The sequence below is a fragment of the Nematostella vectensis genome, chromosome 14, assembly GCF_932526225.1.
Source record: "Nematostella vectensis chromosome 14, jaNemVect1.1, whole genome shotgun sequence".
Lineage (NCBI taxonomy): Eukaryota > Metazoa > Cnidaria > Anthozoa > Actiniaria > Edwardsiidae > Nematostella > Nematostella vectensis.
This window is the reverse complement of record NC_064047.1, coordinates 3,606,025-3,629,278: the sequence shown is the minus strand read 5'-3', so window position 1 is coordinate 3,629,278 and position 23,254 is coordinate 3,606,025. Positions and strand designations below refer to the sequence as shown.

Genomic DNA, 23,254 nt, shown 5'->3' with positions numbered 1-23,254 from the left:
TTTTTTACTCAAATTTCTACCATATTCAACGATAGGCGCCAATTATAGGTACGCAAGCAACCAATTGTGTGATTCAATAATATAACTGCAGGCCCGTACCCAGAATTTTTCTTGGGGGGGGGGGGGGGGGGGTGCGAAATCCGAAAAAGTGGACCTAATTTTTCTGATGGGGGGGGGGGGGGGGGGGGTGGGTGGGAATAAGTTCTCTGATAAAAATCTGACCATCCACCAAAAAAAAGAAAAAGGGATTTTTTATGCCTTTGCAGTATCTTCACGGGACGTTACTGTCGGATTTGGCTACATACCAGAGTGATCGAAACAAATAGCACGTCCATTGGGAACCGAAAGTTGACCTTCGGCCGTAAAAGGGGGGGGGGGGGGGGTTCGCACCCTGTGCATCCCCCTGGGTACGGGGGAAAAGAAGAGAAGAGAAGAAGAAGAGGAGGAAGAACAAGAGCCTACCTTCCCGAAATGTCATATTTAGTCGTTTGGATATGTTCTGATGCCAAAAATATCCATTTTAAAAGTTGCTGGGGAAAAATAAAATAAATGTTCCTTTTTCCCAGAATAGGAAGGACCATCCCTCTTTTTCCCAGCCAGAATTGGTTAGAATTTTTTTTTCCCAGCCAGAATTGGTTAGAATTTTTTTTTCCCAGCCAGCAGTGGTTAGGCATTTTAGCACATGAATAATTGCCCGTATAACCGATCGGGACGTTTTTCTCCCAAGCATCCGCTCCAGCGCCCCAAAAAATATTCCCAGCACAACTAGTCCGACTCCACAAATTTGCCAGCAGAACCATCCGAAGAATATAATATAAACAACAAAACTACAGCGTGCGCAATCATAGTATAGAGACATCTATATTTTTTTTAACCAATTTATTATTCATTTCATGTATCATTGTCACACTCGCTCACACACAAAAAGAACATAAACTTAAACTAGCCACCACAACTTTTCAGCTTTTTAGTAGAGTTGACAGGAGAGCGGGAAAGTTAATGTTGGTACACAAGGCATAACGTGGGGTGCGACACCTTCCATGACACTTTTAGAATGATAGAAACTTCTTTGTTTTACATACGATGAGCGGGACTGTAACAACTATATCATAGCTTGATTAACACTCGACCAGTTAGTCACCCCAGACGAAGTAGTGTGCCTTGTTTCGATGGGCTGGCTGTGTCCGAAGGGTTCCCGAAAAAGAAGAACAAACGCCTTTCGAAAGCGCTGAGCTCTCAAAGAGAAAATCACAGGATTCGCCATGCTATTCATGTAGATGAAAAAGAACGCGAGGAAGTGTAGCCAACTGCCGTGAATCCTCGCAACACTGTGGAGAAGGACTGGGAAACATCCCATCCAAAAATACGTCAAGATCGTAATCCCGATAGTCTTTGCGGTTTTGATATCTGTTCGCGCATGCTTACCCAGGCTGCTCCTCGGGCAGACTCTCAACAATGTGCTTTTACGAACTTCTCTCCAAATAAGATACCCCAAAATGATAATCACTGCAAAGGGAACTAAGTATCCTGGAATCAAAAACGAGCGTCCGAATTTTTTAAAGTACAAAATACGGTACATCCACACCGGCTTATCGCCAATGTCAATGTGAACTCCTAAGCTGAACATCCCCAGAGCGTATGCAGTCGCAGCTAACCAGATTACCGCCACAGACACGTAGGCTTTGTTCCGGGTCTTCCACGTGTGATAACGCAGTCCATGTACAATTGCGCCGTAACGGTCCAGCATTAGAACCACTAGGGATGCAACTGAAGGTAGAAGAAGTCAATGATTTTAGTAGAGAGCAGGCGCGCAGGGTGCGCGCGCACCCCCCACCATCCCCTCCCTTGGGGGCCAAAAACTGGGTCATTTCCTATTAAGGAATTGTCAAATACATATCAGTCAGTCTTGTTTTTAAAACTGTCGTTTTTCTAGTTCGCTCGGTCATTTTCTTATTAGGCATTACATACCATATTTGGGAGTCCGCTTCTATCATTTTTTCGCCTTTTTTTATCGCTCTAGAGCTTTGTAAGTCGAGAATTTCCACGTAAACTTGCAGGAATTCGTGTTTACTACGATTTTGCTGGCAGTCAACTTGGATATGGAGCCTAGTCCCTAACGTTTTAGGATATCACAGGTCTCCCGCGCGCTCGCCCCAGGCTCTTTTATACCATTTAGAAAAACGACAGCCATTGATTGATATGCTATGCTTTTCCAGCTACCCAAGACTGTGCACCCCCTTCCAGCTAATCCTGTGAATGCGGCTGGAGAGAAATTACTTATTTGGAGGGACTAAGGGTTTTCTAGATTAGCGAGAAAATATATGACCCCAGCGATCAGGGTGTCTTCTTTCCTAGCGTGCTTTTCGGGTTTCCTGTGGTGCTTCCGAAACCATTCCCCGCACTCACTCTTGCCTCACGGCCAACTACAGAAATCCGGAAAAGAAAGCCATGAAATCTTCCCACAAAATACGAAGAAAATACATCTTTCCACAAAAATGGCAATTTTTGGCTATTTATTATATGGAAATCCCGGTGGGGGACTCTCCAGAAAAGTAGATTAGGTGCTCGACCTATCTTTTAGAATATAAAATTCTTACCAACTGCTATCTCTTAGGGGGTGTTTAAGGATTTTTCAAATTAGGAGTTTTCATGCGGGGTGAGGAGGATTTTTTCCGATTCTGCCTAGAAAAGAGATGTGCTTGATGGCAGTATCTCAAGACCGCAATAAAATTTAGGAAAACTGAAACTATATTTGTTTTTGATATTTTTGATGATCACTTAGGGTTAAAAAGTTCTTCAACCACACCCATTGTTGTTGACCACGCCCTTAGTGCTATCCCTTAGGGTTAAAATGATTTTGCTGTCGGGCATCCCCGTCTGTTTTTCTCAAAGTCCCCCCCTCCCCCACCCGGAATGGAAATACTCTCTTCGCCGTATTAAAAAACTCAATCTAGCTATGCCAGCATATTCTCACCAATACAACTTGCTACGTAGCTGTGACGAGCTACGAATAGTATGGCCAGTTTACCAGGGCGTAGCTATTAGACTGGGTGAAGGGGAGGGTGGCAGAGCATTAGAGAGATTACGAAGGACATATACAGAGGATAAAATGTCGTCTGCTACTAAAAAATCAGACTCTCAGTCCCACCCCTAGAACAGTGAAACTCTTCTATATACACAGAGAAGAAAAAAAACCTTCTTTATCCATCTCTCCTCTTTTTCCAGACGACAATTACCAGTATGTAGTATGACCATCCTACCTGTCAAGTACATGAAGAGGACGTAAAACATCACAACAAACCACGAGAGGGATGGACCACTGAGGGACCTCGTCTGACAGATGTACCACGATATGAACAGCGGCATATTGGTCAGGGCGTTAATGATGTCAACGAGGGCAAGGTTCGTCACGAGGATGTTAGGAACTGTCCGTAAGGTCCTGGGGGAGAGAAAATGGTGTCATGTTGGTCACGCGATGTCAACGAGAGCAAGGTTCGCCACGAGGATGTTAGGAACTGTCCGTAAGGTCCTGGGGGAGAGAAAATGGTGTCATGTTGGTCACGCGATGTCAACGAGAGCTAGGTTCGCCACGAGGATGTTATGTATTGTCAGTTAGATCCAGGATAGGTAGCGCGATCTCCATGAATCCCCTCCGCCGGAAAAAGCGGTCTTTGCTCTGCCTATGCATATCCCAAGTCGGCAAACCCTTACTTTTTTGGAAAAGCCCATTGACATGTAAGAAGTGATACAAAAGTATTGTTCAGGTTTTTTGAAAAAAGGGCTATTGGACGAGGTTCTAACCTTATATGATCAAATGAAATCAGAAAAAATAGACCATACTTCCAAACGTAAACTCCGTATGGCAGCTTAAAACTTTACGACTAAACTGTAGATGTCGGCTCCAGCACCGCTATCTAGCGAACTGTACAACATAAAGGCACCTGGGGTACCCGCGCATTAATGGGGAGGCAATAACCAGGATCCCAGGCCTTTTTAGTCGGTTACGCCAAGCACAGCTTGCTGAGATGTAGAGTGGGGAATATCGGGGTCTTTTTCACAATTGCGTCTGTTGGGAATTGGTGTGTTCCTGTAGTATCGTAGTGATGTCGCCATCATGAATGACACGGCCGTCTGTTACGGCCGACTTTGTTTTGATCTTTGTTCAACGCACGCACGCACGTGTAAATGCCTTCTTTCATGCTCAGAGACGAGCAAACTGAATTATGCTGAGACGCATGTTCTACGGTCGAACTTTCCAGTAGTGCCGGTGGTGTTTGCATATGGCTACTGGTACGTGACGTCACTTCCGGGCGATAAATTGGCCGTTTGCAGGCGCGGAAGCATTTTGATCTGTTACGAAAAAAGCGCTGAACTCTGTCGCCTTAATTAACAGAATGAACACATGCAGCTCATAATTAATGTAAATTACTTTTCTCATCATGCGTCTTAGTTTGCTAGACTCGTTAGCTTCCGTTATCGAGCTTAATTAACTGAGTGAATTTATCAATATCCAAGTCACCGAAGCTGTAAGTTCAATAAATGACCTGTTTTTAATACCGGGATAATACATAAATACACTATTATAGTCTTAACAAAAAATTATTTTTTTAAATATCTAAAAATCTTGACCTACTTTCGTAAACAGGTTTAAAAAAAACCTCTGGAATTGCGCGCCTGCTTTTAGAGTAAATGATGAGAGCAAGCAGTTCGTATAAGTATATAAGTATAGTCCAGCTCCCACTCCCTTAGATTCCGGCTATTTGTGCAGCTAACACCCCACCCCAGCCCTAGCTTTCGTCTATGTGCGCAGCTCCCATCCCCACCCCACCCGCCAGCTTTCGTCTATGTGCGCAGCTCCCATCCCCACCCCACCCCCCAGCTTTCGTCTATGTTCGCAGCTCCCATCCCCACCCCACCCCCCAACTTTCGTCTATGTGCGCAGCTCCCATCCCCACCTCACCCCCCAGCTTTCGTCTATGTGCGCAGCTCCCATCCCCACCCCCACCTTTCGCCATGTGCGCAGCTCCCATCCCCACCCCACCCCCCAGCTTTCGTCTATGTGCGCAGCTCCCATCCCCACCCCCACCTTTTGCCATGTGCGCAGCTCCCATCCCCACCCCACCCCCCAGCTTTCGTCTATGTGCGCAGCTCCCATCCCCACCCCCACCTTTCGCCATGTGCGCAGCTCCCATCCCTACCCCACCCCCCACCTTTCGCCATGTGCGCAGCTCATACACCACATACTTAAACCTGACGAGCAGCATACAGATGATGCCGTTGCCAATCACCGAGAAGAACATGATGATGGTGATTAGCACCACCTGAACGATACTGCTGACGTCATTGCACACGTGAAATAGGTTGCTCTGATTGGCTGCTGCATGAGAACCAGTGATATTCATGATCAGTGACGCTAGTTCGTTAGGTCCTGGGAAGAAAGAACAACGTCATGCTGCACGAGCGGCTAGAATTAAAGTCTGTGTGTATGGGGTTGCTGTGCTGCTCGAGAAGAGGCTACACATAGATTGCTGTGTTTCTTGCTATCATATTTAGAAATCATGGGAATACTTGTGATTTCATTTCTGTCCCAACGCTTGTTTGTGAGGTCTCTTTGTCTTGCTTTACTTCGGTTCTCAATTTCTGCGAGCTTTCGACAATAATTTTCAATTGCTACACAGTTTCGGACTTCCACCATTTAAACTAACGGAATTACAGGTGTAACTTTTTTTAGTCGTCAGTGCCTTACGGAGAGGTTAAGTGATTAAAAACAATATGATGCCTAGAACTGGCTTCAATGACTCTGAATGACCGAAGTCAGAAGGCGATTTAGGCTCAATAGCTTTGTAGGGTATTTAAAACTGCAGTTAGCTGTTTTATCAGCCGGCCTTTACATCTGCCTACGCAGATAGCCTAGTTGTTTTTAGCCGTGCCGTACTAGAATAGGGGGTAGTAAAACATTGTAATAAGAAGAATGAACTATAAAGCCCTGTGTGAGTTGTCGGGGAAACGTGCAGCCTTTTATAGAACTTGTTCTGTTTGTATTTCAATATTATTTGTACAACAATTACGACCTGTTTAACAGGTCACAGGATTGAAAGAAATAATCGGAAGCAAGCCGTCGGAAGAGTAAAAAAAGTTAGCAAAGCGTTTTTAAAACTTGCATATTCTCTATATAAGCAAGCTGTAATTAGCAATAGCTAATGTATGTCATACAAACATCAGTTAGTCGATGTTCGAACAAAGAAAAAGAAAGAAAAAAAGATGGTGATCTGGTGGATTAGCATTAGAACGAAATACAGGCGCTCTGTAGGGCCTCTGCGTCACGCTTGTGTTTTTTGGATTCGATTCGCGGTTCTTAGTTGAAATAGCTGGTTCTTGCATCTTCTCCAAGGATTTATACTGGGTTTTCCTCCCTCCAACAATTTTGACCAGGGCTGTGACTTTATAGTGGTCAAACATGAGCTCTATCAATGACTTGCGCTTTTATATGCCTTCGAGTCACGTTGCATCTGTGCTCTCGTTAAATAAAGCAATAAGGAAAAATATACTAAAAACATGAATAAAATACATACAAAAGCGACCACATATCATTTCTTTCTTCATTGATATAAGCTTGTTTCTTTTTTTATTGGGATTAACCTTCTTTTTCTTGTGCGTTTCATTTTCTTTCCAAATTTTGTTTGCAATCCATCGTTATCGAGAAACTAGCAAAAATTGGGTGAATTTCAATCGTGTAAAATGGCTTCAAGTCTAAAGTTCTACAAAGGAGAAGACTTACCAGAAATGCTTGCACTACCTTTTGCTCTAACAGCAAATGATTCGGTTACACAACAAGCTTCATCTAAATGTTCAGAAACACGGTTCGACAAGCAGGTAGGAAAAAAATAGGAGGCAATTTGGAGAAACAAGCAATTTGAACAGATTTTTCACCCACTTAATCACCGTGCAAATAGTAGGGAAAAAGCGTTCTTACCGTTAATGACCCGTCGTCATGACGCAGTAATAAATATTTGTTGTAAATAAAGCAAGGAAGAAAATATAACGTTACGAACACATTCAAGGCCGTGGCTAGAAAGTTTTTTTAGGGGGGGAGGCAATCTTCAGATATTCCTATTTGCTTCGGGGGCAGAGGGTTTTTTATATGTCTTTTGTAGAATTCCTGACCTTGTATAAGCAGCTGCCCCCTGTCCGCCTGCTGGCTAACGGCCCTGACATTAATATATCTCATACTCAATATTACCTTTTTAAGAATGATGTTCTGATGCTGATTATATGAAAGGTCTTTGTAGGGATCGCTACTTTAGGTATATACACATCTCACCCAAGTTTCAGCGAAGAACGTGCGATCAACAAACATTCTGACACAAGTTACAGTGAAGAAGAATCGATCGATATAAACAGTCGAAAAGAGTCATCGCGTACGAAATTTAAAGTTATTTTTCACTGATCAATTACTGGGTTACTAACTGAAATGATGGGTTCTTAACCTTTGAGTGGCAAAATAATGCTTTATTCCGCGAATTTCTACAAATCTTGAAATAGTTAATCGTGTTTAAGAAGGCAACTTTAATTTTCAACCGTCATGTTCAGATGTCATTCAAATGTTAACAAGCGTACTTTCTACGCAAAACAAACGGGCAAAAACTGATAGTGTTTTTTTTACACACTCAAAAGTGTTAACTAAGTAAAGACAGCTGTGTATAGAATGGTGTTTTACAGCCATGTTAGAGGAATAACTGACTGATCAAATTGATATCTGACAGGCTGGTTAAAGATTAAAAGGAAATGACCAGTAGGGGCGTGGCTATGCCCTCGCAATTTTTTATAATGTTTGCGTATCAGTGGCTGATCCAAAAGGGAGGGGGGGGAAGGGGGATCGAAATTGTTGCTTTTGTGGAGGGAGGAAAACCGTATCTAAGAACCCGGAGAAAAACCCTCGGAGCAAAGGCGAGACCAACTAACTCAACTCACGTCGGAACCGGGAATCGAACCCAGTGGTGAGAGGCACAGGCACTACAGAGCGACCGGGAAACCTGTGGTGAGAAGCACAGGCACTACACAGCGACACTCTGCCAACTGCGCCACCCAGTCTCCCTCAGTGGTGAGAGGCACAGGCACTACAGAGCGACGCTCTGCCAACTGAGCCACCTGGGCTTCTGAAATTGGTTTGCAGCTCTTTCTGTGTCTTTAAAAGGCGACATACCCTCCTTAACGCTAAAACAGATATTAAGGAAAGTGAGCCATCAGCTAGATCTGGTAGATTACCCCTAATATACTCTGTCAAATGCAAAGTAAAATTTAAAACATATGAGATAATTAATTCAAAAAGGCATGAAGCAGATGTTTTGAGGTTTTAGGTCAGATATCTATGACAAGGAGCTTAAAATACAATAAATATTCTATAGAATTTTCAAAAGTTATTTATTTTTTAATGAAAATGGGAAATAAGCGGATAGGAAAAAATATCCGGCGCAGTGGCTTGTTGCAGATTGATGAAAGATGCCCCCCCCCTGAAATACGACGAAGTATTCATTCCAAATGTACTACAACAATACAGTATGATAGTGTTATAATGTTGACCATTCCCGCTTTCTTTTCAAAACCTTCTTCTACAAAACAGCAACAAATTTTACAATTGCTAGAATGAACAAGTAAAAACTGTTCGAAATCTATGGCCACTGGGTGTCTGTTGGGCTCGCTCATTATTTCCCCCAACCTTTGAAATTCAACTGCACAATTTTGAATCAAAATGCTTGATTGAACACCATGAACTCAAATCACGTACCTTTCTCGTAACTTTTTTGAATCAAACACTCTTGAGGGCACGACAGTTCTAGCGAGGCACCCTTCTTGTGTTTCACTTTAATATTTCGTCTTATGCGATAAAAACAATCGTTCTTGCCGAAAGTAAAAAACTAATTAGAAACTGTCAACAATCATATCTTAAAATTGAATGACGACCACGCATCCAAGACCTTGATCAAATACGGCGAATTCTCTTGAAAAGCCTTGACACTGATTCCAATTATTGATCCTATGCGCAATTGGGGGCCTTTGGATATTTTCTTGTATGTTTTTTTACTAGCTACTTCTATCTTTTCTAGTTAGACCGCTATTGTTATAGCGATCTAACCGGGGAACCGGGAAACCTGTGGTGAGAAGCACAGGCACTACAGAGCGACGCTCTGCCAACTGAGCCACCTGGGCTTCTGAAATTAGTTTGTAGCTCTTTCTGTGTCTTTAAAAGGCGACATACCCTCCTTAACTCTAAAACAGATATTAAGGAAAGTGAGCCATCAGCTAGATCTGGTAGATTACCCTTAGTATACTCTGTCAAATGCAAAGTAAAATTTAAAACATATGAGACAATTAATTCAAAAAGGCATGAAGCAGATGTTTTGAGGTTTTAGGTCAGATATCTATGACAAGGAGCTTAAAATACAATGAATATTCTAAAGAATTTTCAAAAGTTATTTATTTTTTAATGAAAATGGGAAATAAGCGGATAGGAAAAAATATCCGGCGCAGTGGCTTGTTGCAGATTGATGAAAGATGCCCCCCCCTGAAATACTACGAAGTATTCATTCCAAATGTACTACAACAATACAGTATGATAGTGTTATAATGTTGACCATTCCCGCTTTCTTTTCAAAACATTCTTCTACAAAACAGCAACAAATTTTACAATTGCTAGAAAGAACAATTAAAAACTGTTCGAAATCTATGGCCACTGGGTGTCTGTTGGGCTCGCTCATTATTTCCCCCAAACTTTGGAATTCAACTGCACAATTTTTAATCAAAATGCTTGATTGAACACCATGAACTCAAATCACGTACCTTTCTCGTAACTTTTTTGAATCGAACACTCTTGAGGGCACGACAGTTCTAGCGAGGCACCCTTTTTGTGTTTCACTTTAATATTTCGTCTTATGCGATAAAAACAATCGTTCTTACCGAAAGTAAAAAACTAATTAGAAACTGTCAACAATCATATCTTAAAATTGAATGACGACAACGCATCCAAGACCTTGATCAAATACGGCGAATTCTCTTGAAAAGCCTTGACACTGATTCCAATTATTGATCCTATGCGCAATTGGGGGCCTTTGGATATTTTCTTGTATGTTTTTTTACTAGCTACTTCTATCTTTTCTAGTTAGATCGCTATTGTTATTTTCTTCCAATTCTTTCAATAGATTTGTCTTTATTTTTTGGAGGTTTGTAACCATAAAACATAAGATTCACAAATACTCAACTTTCACAATCTGACAATGACTCTGTGTATTATCAACCATGATCCCCCAAAAAGCCGAATAGAAATAAGAAATTATTAGACGTCCATCTGGGGGCTCTTTACTGTCACGTCAAGGTTAACTATGTCATTTTTATTGCAGGCCCTATTGCTCAGCTCGACATTTCATCAGCTCATCTCGAATCATCTTAACCACCCGTTGTAGTTAATTTAGATTGTACGCATATATGGGCCTTTTTAGACGCCTCATTACAAGGCGAGAGACGTAACCTATTCGCTATCAAAAAAATTTAGTCTTGGATTTACAAAAAAAAAAGGAAATCAAATCACAAAACAAAGCAAAAGCAAATCACACCTATTTTTTACCATTCAAACGAAAGGATAAGAATTTAATTTTATTGTCAGAAAAAGCTTATTCGCTGTCAAAAATCTTTAGCCTTCTGTATGGAGAAACATTATCTATGGTGGCAGCAACATAGCTGGGGATGTTATTTAATTTTTTCACAATTTTTTTTTTCTTAAAAAAAATAGAATAGTTTAACTTGTTTTTGTGAGAATTATCCAATGGGTGATTTTGGGTCTCTTTTTGTTGTTGTTGAATTTTACTTTTATTTATTTCATTTTTTCATGGGGAGTGGCTTGATTTTGAACCATCTGGTCTTTCCCGTTTTGACAGGTATCTCGCAACACCTCCAAGAGAACACGTTGTCATTGTATAACATGACATGGGTCAGCTAAAGTTAATTAAGGCACAAGCGATAACTACCTTTTGAGCAAATAAGCATTGGTCGGAACTAGTGCGATGGAACAGATGGTGATAGGGTTATGCAAATACGCGTTTTTGTTGTTTTAAGGGAAGATCGCTTGGATAGCACGTTAACGAATTGAGTGAACTAAAGCTACGCTGACTTATACAAAGAAAGATGGTATTGCCAAGTTATATCACAGAACTAGGCGCATTTCTGTGGTGAATTAGGGACTAAATTAGCTGAGTCTTTTTGAGTGATGGTAGACTAACATTGTCCTTTTTAAAAAATAAACTTTCCTAGTTCCGCCACGCCTGAATTGTGAGAAGAGGTTAAACTATTTTGAAGGTAGCATAAGGTTTTCGTACTCGCAATGAGCCAAAATCAAAGGAAATATTTAAATTTATATCAGACACAAAATTACAACACATCCTACTCGATTGATTTTATTTCAAATGGCACCACGATACTTTAACACAACATAGACTAATTTCTACTAACACTACAAAATATACAAAATAACCGGAATTTATTTTTTTTTTTAAAACATTGATTACAAGCCACCCTCTACACAAGGTCGGGGGTTTAAAATATTTCTAAAAAATGCTCTTACAATTTTCTGTACATCAAAATGACCATGACTTTTTGTAAGTCATAAGGATTTTGCTTTCTCGGGTTTCGAACTCTTGGTTAGGATTTTAAACACGACTTTATACCCAAAAGCCAATTACAGAATTTTGTTACAGGGAACATGTGAATTAGCCTTTTTGTTTGACAGTAAGAGTGCGTAATCCTCGCACAACCCGTGAAGAGCCCTAAGGCTTCTGGGACAAGTACCCTACGCATGCGCAATACAATTCCCTTTCAAATCACAAAAATCATTGCGCACATACGGGGATGAAAAAAGAAGAGCACTATAAGACGAAAATTGAGTGACACTCAGGTTTGGAGGCAAAATGTAAAAATAAATTCTATTTATCTGTTTATCAATTCACGATATTGTCGTTAGTCAACAGGCACTTGAAATCCCTCAAGAATTCATATTTTCCTCGTAAATACTTCATGTACAAAATTGATTATCAAACGGGTCCCACCGTACTATGTAACTGGCAAAGGCTATCCTGCAGAACATCAGCTTAGTCCCTGGAGGTCTGCTCGGGATTCCTATGGTTGGCAATGAGGCGAGAGGGGCTGAACGTGTTTCAATGACGTCACTACTAAACACAGGGAACCCAAAACACCACAGGGAAACCAAAACAACCCCCAGGTACTGAGCTGCCAACACATTATTACATTCCACTATCGGTATGGCATGGTTTGACGTGGTTGCATCTGTTCTAGTTGCGTTCGAAGATTTCGGTGGAGAAGGAGGAGATTCTCCTGCGAAGGATTATAAAATTGTATTAGTATATTATTATTGCGGGAATTCAGACAAAAAAACGGTGGGAACATGGCTTCAAGAAGACACACCAATCGCAAGCCCCCCTCAAAGAAATCCCCTTCCCAATGATTTGTAATAATACGCATGCGCACAATTGGCCACTGTGATGGCTTACGGGCTCACGTCGCTAGCGAGCATGGCGGACTGCTCTATTGATTTGTAATAATACGCATGCGCACGTTTGGCCGCTGTGACGGCCTACGGGCTCACCTCGCTGCCGAGCGTGGCGAACTGCTCCATTGATTTGTTATAATACGCATGCGCACGTTTGGCCGCTGTGACGGCATACGGGCTCACCTTTTCGCTGGCGAGCATGGCGAACTGCTCCACGTACGGGGCGCTACGTTGCTGCTCGTACTCGTACTCTTCTAGCTGCCGCTCCAGGTCTGCCCTGTAAGACAAATCACAATGGCACCTATGTTAAAGCGACTATGGACTTAAATGGACTACCCTTCATTAAAGCCCCTTTCCAAAGTCCCGAAATATTCAAGGTCGTAGCTACAATATTTTATTCAGGCGTCAAATATTTCTTCGCTCGACAATTTTGCACTAGCTTGCCTAAATCAATCGATGGAAATTGACGCTTCCGGACACTTGTATATAGGCTGTCAAGATGGCGACTGAAAGAATCTTTTATTTGACTTACTTCCGTTGCAAAAGATGCCCCAGATCGGTCTGGATTTTAATGTACTCCTCAGCATACTAAAATGAAGAAAAAAAACCTTCAGTACCTTTTTTGTGTTTTTTACTGCTTTAGATAGAGGTGGAGAGGGAGAGTAGTGCACTCTGGAAATGTGGGTGGGAAGTTGCTAAAGGAGGAGTAGGAGGAGAAGGAGAAAGAGGGGGCAAAGAGGGGGCGGGGGTGGAGTGGGCAAGGGCAAGGACAAGGGCTAGGGGAGGAGGGAGGCAGGGAGAGAGCGAAGAGTATGAGGAGGAAGAGTGAGGAGAACCCTGCTAAAAATGTTGTTTTGGGAGCCTCACCTTCAGATGTTGATGAAAGAGCTCCATGGAGAGCGGTATATCGGGGTTTGGAGTTATGGGCTGCAGATGAAAGAAATATATTAAAACGTTCTTTTGCCTTGGGTATTTATACAGCGAGATTTGTTAAAAAGTAGATTTATGACTTGATAAAGTATCTCAGAGGTAAATAGTAAAAGGAAAATAGAGTTGAATACCAGTTTTTACCTGTAAATGCGGTTCCAACAACTCATAAGTATGCTTTGTTTTCTCTGAAATGAAAAGGTGATGAGTTTATAAAGGAAAACGAGTGAACAAAGCTTTGCGCATCAACCTATGCGTGCCATATTAAAGATCAACAGTAGAACAGTACTGCGGACAAAGCAAAAACCAAAAGTGTGGAACGTTTTTTAATGTATTACGTACTTTCTACCGGTCTCAGCGATGTTTTTCGGATAAGATGAACGGTAATGAGTACACTAGATATTGAACTTTATTAGCAGTGATTTTGTTGGATGAATTTTACCACGGAAATTCTTCCGTTTGGTTTCCATTTCTTTATAAGACAAAAATGTAAGTGAAGGTTAAAAAACAATTTAGAAATGCAGCCCACAATTCGGCAAAGAATTGCTTTGATTGATTTGCTCTGTTCTGATGCGCTATGATATGCTTTTCTTTACTCGCTTGAGGCCATATAGCACTATTCCCGTGAGTTTTCCCCAACCAGGGGCGTACGCAGCCTATAGGCCTGCAGTCACTGGACTGCAAAAAAAATTTGGCGATCTTATTTGCATAACGAGGGGAACAAATCAAATGTTTACTCATTCATTTTTATGTACGTAGTTTAATATATATGATGAGGATAAAAACTATAATTGTTTTAATCATGGTAGTCTACAGATGATTTCCAAACATATTGTTATTTCGTTCAGTCCAACGCGACGACTGAAGACCTATTTCAGATCGAGAATGACAGAGGATCAAAATACTCTCAAAAGTCTGACGCATTGACGCCAATTTCAAAGCCAAAAGCGGGAGCTATGAAATCTTCACGGGGATAAGGGGCCACGCCCTCATTCAGCTTATGAATGCTTTGAATGGCCCAGTGTGTTAGCCCGTCAGTTTATGGAATCGAAAGGGTTCGATTCACGGTCAAAAATGGCGCCTTTCTTTTTCTCGGCCCTTACTTTTAATTGTTGAACGTATGTTCGCTAGCTAGAAGCTTGTATTCCTCTGTTCCATGGGTTATTCTTTACACTATGATTTTAAATGTGAAGCGCTTAGAACTCGGTGATGATAAGCAAAATCATCTTACATTAATCTTACCCGAGTTAAATCGACGCATAATACGTGGATCCTTCTCCCAGCTGACCTTCCTGGTCGTCTGAGGTGGGCCAGATATTGACCGGTTCATCCCATGGCCCTGAGTAGTAACCCCAGCACCATGCTGCTGCCACCCAGGCGTCGGCCTCTCCATGTACCCCGAGGGTGACAACTCCACGTACCCCTCCGGTGGCCGCTGCTCTCTGTACCCAGCATGGCTGTCCCCATACCCTGGCGATGGCTTCCCAGGGTCGCTGGACTTTCTGACTACGTAGGGGCTGTTTGTTGAGGAGGAGCAAGGGCTAGAGTTGCCAGAACCTGGAGTCCTCGGATGCCACCTTGTAGGGGTGGACCTCCCGCTAGAGCCGCTGGAGGGGGGTCGCCCTTCGGCAGGGGTTAGGTCTTCACGTAAAGCATTACGTATTGCTTCCAGGTTCATGTTGTCTTCGATGCTCTCGAGTCCTTGTATAGGAGTGTTACTGGGCGTGGTTGGGGGAACAGGGGTAAAACCAGAAGGGCCAGCCGGTTTTTGGTATCTGTAAAACGACAATGATAGATCATCAATACGTATTATCTGGGCCAAATCAGAACGAAAAAATAAATGTTTAGTTGGCAGTCAACAATTATTTACAAAACCCTACAATCAATTTTAAGCGATCTCTTTCATTTTTTGAAATACAGATAAAAAAGATACTCTAGAATCCTAACTTGTTCTATTCCAAACTAATAATTAGTAATTACTGACAATTATAACAATTATTGTATTAAGCTTATTTCTCTTACTAACTTTCGCATCCAATAACGGCGCTATACTTTTTGTTGAAAAATTGAAATGACAAAAAGACGGTGGCTCACAGGGAAAGAAAATCACACAGCCATTTTACCTTGAGGGTTGGTAGTAAATCTTTTGCTGTTGACCAGGAGTCGGGGGTACATATATCACTCTCCCATCCTCAGGGGGGTACATATTTCCCTGTCCAGGCTGCACGGCAGTTGGCCTGGCTATAGAGTTGCTGTACCTAGAGCCAATGCCAGTTGGTGATGGAAAGTCGTGCTGGGGAAGCTGGTGTCCGGTAAGTTGCTGAGTGTAGAGAGGTAGCCCCTCTGGGATTGACACACTGCCGTGTTGTCCAGGTACGGCGTAGATGCCTGCAGAAATGGGGACCTCTTCAAAAAGGCTGGCTGGTAGGTTGGATGGTCCAGAACTGCTGGAATGATGGTTACCACCTGGATCAGAGAGCTGTCGAGGAAATCCTGGACTTGTGTGGGTACCAGGGCTGAGGTTAACACCTCCTGCAGGGTCATGACTTGACATAGTGTTCACAACTAAAGGTCTTTGGTGTAATAATCCAGAATGACTGGAAACTGGAAAATTTGGAAATACCTGAGGGCCATGTCTTGGCCAGTTAATGCCTGGAAATGTAGTCTTAGGACTTGAAGTGCGAACTTGACTTGTTTCGCTTCCACCTGTCGCACTTGTCTCACCTGGTGTTCGGGGGATGTGAGCCAGATCTGGACTTAGAGGGACTTTTCCAGCAAGACAGGTAGGAATTGGACTAACAGGTTTCCCCTTATTTTTCTGGACATTTACCTTACTAGCAACCCCATTATTCCCCATGGAGTGGTTATTTCCACTAGGGCTTGGTGTCTCAGGGGTGTAAATTTGGGCGTGTCCTTGTGGGGTAGCGGGTACAGGAGTAGGGGTTTCCGAGGCAAGCCCCTCCTCCTCTGCCAAGTTGTCCTCCTTTTCTTCATTGTCCACTTCATATGCACCCTCCTCCTCCTCACCGCCACTCTCATCAGAAGGAGGGTTTTCAATGACGGTGTCGCTCATGTCACTGTACTGGGTGGAGCTCCCGGTGATTGCGCCAGGGGTGAGGAGCTGCTCGCCCAAGAGATCAGGGGACCCTGGTGGGAATACTAGGCATGTGTCTGCACCAGGGAAGAACTGGCAACAAAAAAGAAAGTTTTAGAGACAGCTAGCAAAGACTAAAGGGAACTAAGACAGAAATATCTGAAAATAGCGGGTGTGGGGTCCACTCAGCCCACCCCTAGATCCACCCCACCCCTAGATCCGCCCAACCCCTAGATCCGCCCAACCCCTAGATCCGCCCAACCCCTAGATCCACCCCACCCCTAGATCCGCCCGACTCCTAGATCCACCCAACCCCTAGATCCACCCAACCCCTAGATCCACCCAACCCCTAGATCTGCCCAACCCCTAGATCCACCCCTAGACCCACCCCACCCCTAGATCTACCCCACCCCTAGATCTGCCCCACCCGTAGGTCCGCCCCACCCCTAGATCCGCCCCACCCCTAGATCCACCCAACCCCTAGATCCGCCCCACCCCTAGATCCGCCCCACCCCTAGATCCACCCAACCCCTAGATCCGCCCCACCCCTAGATCCGCCCCACCCCTAGATCCGCCCCACCCCTAGATCCGCCCCACCCCTAGATCCACCCAGCCCCTAGATCCGCCTCACCCCTAGATCCGCCCCACCCCTAGATCCACCCAACCCCTAGATCCACCCAACCCCTAGATCCGCCCCACCCCTAGATCCGCCCCACCTCTAGATCCGCCCCTGCTTCTGCTTACAGTGGGTTCTGTAGAATCCATAAACTGCTTTCATTCCTACCTGCATCAGATGATTAAGAAATATGACAATCCTGCTAAATGATGGCCTTTTATCAGGGTCTTTATCCCAACAGCTAAAGAGGGAACAAAATTATGACAATGGATTTTTCCTGAATGTTGATCCATACACAAATAATGTTTTAAAGCATGCATCCCAAGAAACAAAAAAGGTTAGTAGAACTGTTTTCTTCTTCATTGGCAGTGGAATGATTTTTGAGTCTACCTAAAATGTACTCAATAGAATCAAAAAGCCCAAACTGTCGCGATCTCGTACCAGAACAATGAATACAATACACCAAAAACTGGAAATCGACTCTGCCAAATTTTCGTCTTTAATAAGGCTTCTTCAGGGCAGACGTCTGCCCTGTGTATTAAAATATACTCAATATACACATGTTACCCTGAGCAAAGGAAACAGGCAACACAGAAAGCTCTGTGCATGAGGTATATATTATTTATAAAACATACGTGTTTTTGTGGGGTCTGTCAAAAATCAGTCAAAAAAAGGGTCTACTGTAAAGAGCATCTTTAAAGCTTTCAAAATACATGTGTTAATGGCTCCACTGACAACATCCAATTAACAGACCTAATTGACTGTGTTCACTAACCTGGTTATAAGCTCTTCGATTGGCTTGGGGATATTCTTGATCAGTGGTGGTCTGCGACCTTACATAACACAAAAGTAAATCTTGTTGGCTATCAAATGTATGGACAGATGTACAAAAGAAAAAAGACTTACCACATGTTTATAAACAGTGGAAAGCCAAACATGTTGTCATGTGACTTTCTTCATGGTAACCTATTATTGTTGTATCATATCTATATCTTCATGATATCTTTTGACTGTTGTACCTTAACTTACCAATATGTAATGCAAGATGATATAACATGGTAGAATGCTGTTCATGTCCTGTTTTTACTTACTTTTTCTCTTATTAATATCTTATTAAATGCATCTAAACTTACCAATATGCACAGCCCACATGATTCTAAAGGGTGGAGAACCTGCCATGTCATCAAATGGCTTTCTTCTAGATGTCATTTCCCACAAAATGATTCCAAAGCTAAAAGCAACCAAGTAACAGACATGATGAATACGGTTAAGAGGAAGAGTTTTCCTTCTTTTGATAATTTCATAAAGCACAAACTTTGAAAAGAAAATGATGTTATTGCACCAGGATGGCCTACCTGTATACATCACATTTCTCTGTGTAATTATTTCCTGCAAATAATTAAAAGAAAACGCATATATTTTTGACTTTTGATGTGAGCAGATGGTGAATTCGACAGTCAGTGGTAAAAAGTGGAAAAAATATGAGTGAAATTCGCAAATCGGTGACATGAGACACGGTTCAATTGAAAGCTAAGGGATGTTTTCAAAGTGTTTTGGCGCTGGATTGGCGGCTTGTCGATTTTTGCGAGTTTTATCGGGCATGGAAGTAGATGTGTGTTCGAAGTTAGCCGATGAAGTCCCCAGCCTTTCTTATATTTATATACAGTAAGAAACACAATTCTTAGTGGGCTTCAAACTAGTTCTACTGACATTCTATCGGCAAAATTTAAATAAAGGAAGACTCAAGCACAATATTACATGGTCTAAAGTTTTATTTTTCACGATAAAGTATTTTTTTTGTTAACATATAAATTCCCCCATACATTCCTTTATAAACCACCGACAGTAGCCTTGGGCTGCCTGTGATGTTACTTAAAAACGGAAGCTACAGTACTCTTTTCTGCTATACACTTTATGACTGACATTAACACATAGCAGATATGATATTATTTGAAGCTGCAAAATCTCCCTGGATTCGGCTCTCACCTTCAAAAACCTCCGGCGCCATCCATGCAGCACTTCCTTTATTGTTAGTCATGTAGGTCTTTAAATCGCACGCTGTGCCAAAATCACAGATCTTAACGACAGTCCCACATCTAGTTAGCAGTAGGCTATGAAGTAAGAAACAATTCTGATTAGGATGGTACCTACAATAGGTGACATAAATATCCCCTAGTCACCATATAACTTATATAGTTTTATGTCCAACGGAACAATTGCCCCACCCCACAACCCTCTCCCCCTTCCACATTTTTTTCCAGATTTTTTTTGTGGACACATAAAAGGAGGGTTGTTTGCACCACCCCCCTCCCCTCCCTCTTCTTGAAAGGCCCACTGTATGAAAAATTTTACACTTCTCTCTGTGGATGATGGCCTTTAACTTATTCCAAATTTTGCCTCTAGGGCTTTTAAAGTACGAAGGTTGACAAGGTCTTTTCTATAAGGGTTCGACATTGCTTACTTGGGTGGCTTTAGATCTCTGTGGATGATGGCCTTCGGCTTCATGCTGTGTAAGTACTCTACCCCGCTAGCACACTGTAGTGCCCAGCTGATAACGTGGGACGCTGTGTAGATGGGTGCACGGCTTGTTGACTTCTTCCAGTGAAGCACTTGAAAAATAGAATAACAGTAGGAATTGATATGTAAACCTTAAAAGACTCAGAGCAAAGTATGATATTATAGAATTGAATAGGGCAAAAAAAGATAAAAAAAAAGATACTACAGACTACAGATACTACAGATTTTTAGGCTCCTGTCTTTTTAATCTTCATCAGTGTCTAGTGGTTACCAGCCACACAATTCCTTGATGGATTTTTTTACAAGTCTCAGCACAAGGCACATACTAATGGAGTACAGGCTGCCAAAAAGTCTGAGAAAGTCTGTCGTTTCTTAATGAAATTTTGTCGAATACTATCCATATAATACCATAAAAAACATCTTTTTACCCTTTACCAACTAAATGTTAGTAAAATTCAATTACACTTTAATGGAAACTTTTCTCGAAGACCAAGCATAAGTGTCTTTATTGCCACTTTTGATTATATAGTGTCTATTGAAAGACAAATGTGATAAACATGATGATAAACACCCCATGCATATATATATTTGGTAAAAGGTGATAAATATTGATAAAAACCCCATGTATATAATAATATATTTGGTAAAATGTGATAAATATTGATAAACACCCAATACATATTGTAAAGCATGATAAACAATGACAAACACAATGATAAACACCCCATACATATTTCTGCCATCCACAGTTTCTTTGGTAAATGTACAGTAATTCTGACACAGAGAACGATATGTATCAGATGGGGAATACAGTACTTACAGTTGTAGAGTGAACCTCCTTCAGCATATTCCATAACAAGGCAAACCTGAATATAAAAAAGAATGATGTAAGGGTTCCTTGAAGTGCTGAAATGATTTATGAAACCTAAAAAGAATCAAACTACTGTTCACTCAAACTGCACTTTACCGGTTCATGTTTAGTGACAGCTCCATATAGTTTGATGATATTTCGGTGGCTCACTCTAGAAAGTTGCTGGACCTAAACAGAAGAACAACACTTTGTATATACATCTAAAAACCTACTCATATAAGCTTTAATATAACAAGGGCTACCTTAGCTGAGCCAAAAGTCTCTAACCAATAGACACAACAATACAAATGTGAAGGATACTTTTGCTAAGGTGAAGATGATTAAACCAATAAAAACAGTTGAAAGAAGTGACATTTTACATAGCCATGGCCACCCAGAGCTGTAGCGGGCCCATTAATATTGGGGGAGGGGGGGCACAATACAGAAACATTAAGAAAATATTGGGGGAGGCACATACCCCAATTCTCTCAGACCTTGCTATGGCCCTGCCACCACAACAATTTACCATGAGAGTCAATTTCTGATTGACATGAACTTCCCAAAAATTTTTGTAACCAACATAACAAAGAAATTCTTAACTGAACTGAGATGGAAATCTCATAGTTTTAAAGTTCTATAAATAAAAGCAAATCTTAGTAATCTGATTGGCTAGTACCTTTTTTTTAATTGCGAAACCGTCACATCAAAGATGGATGACATACCATAGAAGCTTGCACAATAGACAAAAAACTGATGACTCTACCATCCTCTTGAACACTGTACATACCTCAACAATAAAAGCCTTTTTCTCTGCTTCTGATTCAATGGTCTTTACTGCAACAATAAATTTTTCCCTCCACCGAGCCTTGTACACGACCCCAAAGGCACCACGCCCAACATTCTATAAAAGACACAAGCACGCAGTGAATGTGTGTTGAGAATGTATTTATTTTATTAGAAGCATCCTTACAAAAAGATCGCAGGAGGTCATAGCTGCCTCCACTGAAAAAAAATTTTTTATAGACATCAGGGCTTACCAAAGCCTCAGAGGTCATAATAATAATCATTTCGAGTGTATATCATTGCAACATGTGAGAGGCTCAAAAATAGGGGTATATCTAACTGTCAGAAAAGCCTGCTCCCTGATAACAGGGCCATGAAAGGGCCAAATGGGAAGCAGAATTTGTCCTTTTTAAGGCTAAGAAACATAATTCAGCAGAATAGGAATGAGATTTGTGGTAGTCAATGCAGGCCCGTAGCCAGGGGGGGTTCGGAAGAACCACCCCACTCGACTGGAAGGTCCGCTCTAATGAAGGAAAATTGAGTACCACTGCAAGCTAGGGCAAGCTATCTAAGAAAAAATGGTCCGCTAAATGGGTATATGAACCCACCCCCACTCAAAATCCTGGCTACGGGCCTGCAATGGTGAGTAAGATAAAATAAGGTAATAAAATAAGTTTGGAAAACAGGAATTGCACCACATCAGGAACCTGATACATGCATCAAGAGATGAACAAAAAAAGTAAATATAATTACATGTAAAAAAAAATTCAAAACAGATATGATATAAGAGCTGAATATCAGAAAAGCCTTCCAGGTGATTTTATTTCATTGTTCCACTTAAGGTGTGTGTTTTTTTGTAGATCAATAATGGCTGGATAAGTTATTTCCAAGGGTAACCGACACGTCAAGGCTAGTAAATAGCACCTGAGTGATGGAATCTACAGTATCTCTGCAGTAGTAAGTTTTAAAATATTATTTTGATAAAAGCTCGAGATGTGCTTTAATAACCTCTTGAAATGGCTTTTTATGCTTGGTGAAAACAACTATGTTAATAACATTGTTATCAGACAATTCTGTAAACACCTAAGTTACTTAAAACTTAACCTACAATACAGTTTGCTGCCCTTTCCTTACAGAAAACCAAAATGACTATTACGTACCAATAGCCCACACCCACTGATAGAACTTATGAATTTTTAGAACGACTCGTATTGCACAATTTCCGAAAATATTTTAAGACTGGTGAATTTCACAACGCAACACCGAAACCAAAACAAACAAAATGAGTTTATTGCAACAGAAATAAATAGGTTATTATAGGGAATAGCGCCTAGCTGTTTTAGGTTGGCATACCTCTATGACTTCTAGCTCATCGCTATCTATCTCCTCCACGAATCCCGGAGGTGAATCGCACTGCAAATCGTCTTCGTCAAACGAGGAATCCATGTTTTGATGCTTGTTGTCAAAACCGCTTGCTTCAATCGAACAGATGATCTGTTCCGTTAGCCAAAGTATTGGATCCTTGATGTGTGCCAACAGTTAGTAATTCTAACTGAAAATATTGCTCAATGATTTAAGTTAGCGAAGGCAGGGTATTAAAAAAACAAACACGTAGATTTGATGTCATTTTAGTGAAACGTTTGCCATCAACTTGGCAATTTCCGCACAGATGATGAAAAAAGCAACTCGAACAACCTTTCAATTTTACCCTCAGCAAAAGTTGTACTTGTAAATAATGCCTTGTGAGGCGTAGCACAGTTATCCAAGAGTATTCCCGATTGGCTGTAGACAGTTGTAACCCTTTTGCCGAGTAGCAGGGGCGACTTTACGAACGAAGTCTTTCTCACGTTATCGCCATGTTTTGCAAGTCTTCAGCAAAATTCTGTTTACCACAATGCCTTGCGTTCGTGCCAC

General features: G+C 41.7%; 2 protein-coding genes across 6 annotated transcripts; both read right to left on the bottom strand.

The window, feature by feature from the left end:
- Positions 1 to 1,072: 1,072 nt before the first annotated feature.
- LOC5519305 (neuromedin-U receptor 2) lies at positions 1,073 to 9,952 on the bottom strand. 5 transcript variants are annotated; one of them, XM_048722142.1, is made up of 5 exons: positions 9,838 to 9,952; positions 8,786 to 9,267; positions 5,245 to 5,428; positions 3,261 to 3,439; positions 1,073 to 1,767 (listed from the first exon to the last, which is right to left on the bottom strand). In XM_048722142.1, exons 3-5 carry the CDS (start codon positions 5,400 to 5,402, stop codon positions 1,103 to 1,105), a joined length of 1,002 nt encoding a protein of 333 aa, XP_048578099.1. In that variant the 5' UTR covers positions 5,403 to 5,428; positions 8,786 to 9,267; positions 9,838 to 9,952; the 3' UTR covers positions 1,073 to 1,102. The 5 variants fall into 5 exon arrangements, with proteins under 5 accessions (XP_048578099.1, XP_048578100.1, XP_032220122.2 ...); XM_048722143.1 differs by lacking the exon at positions 8,786 to 9,267; XM_032364231.2 differs by lacking the exon at positions 9,838 to 9,952 and having other exon boundaries at positions 8,786 to 9,807.
- A 1,476-nt stretch (positions 9,953 to 11,428) lies between these two features.
- LOC5519317 (mitogen-activated protein kinase kinase kinase 7) lies at positions 11,429 to 23,242 on the bottom strand. Its single transcript, XM_001639157.3, has 17 exons — positions 22,694 to 23,242; positions 21,345 to 21,458; positions 20,675 to 20,746; positions 20,528 to 20,573; positions 19,652 to 19,799; positions 19,177 to 19,301; positions 18,546 to 18,579; positions 18,324 to 18,421; positions 17,966 to 18,023; positions 17,359 to 17,431; positions 15,604 to 16,667; positions 14,723 to 15,255; positions 13,625 to 13,668; positions 13,421 to 13,480; positions 13,086 to 13,141; positions 12,737 to 12,830; positions 11,429 to 12,378 (listed from the first exon to the last, which is right to left on the bottom strand). The coding sequence occupies exons 1-17, from the start codon at positions 22,784 to 22,786 to the stop codon at positions 12,298 to 12,300; spliced, it is 2,793 nt and encodes a 930-aa protein (XP_001639207.3). The 5' UTR covers positions 22,787 to 23,242; the 3' UTR covers positions 11,429 to 12,297.
- Positions 23,243 to 23,254: the final 12 nt, after the last annotated feature.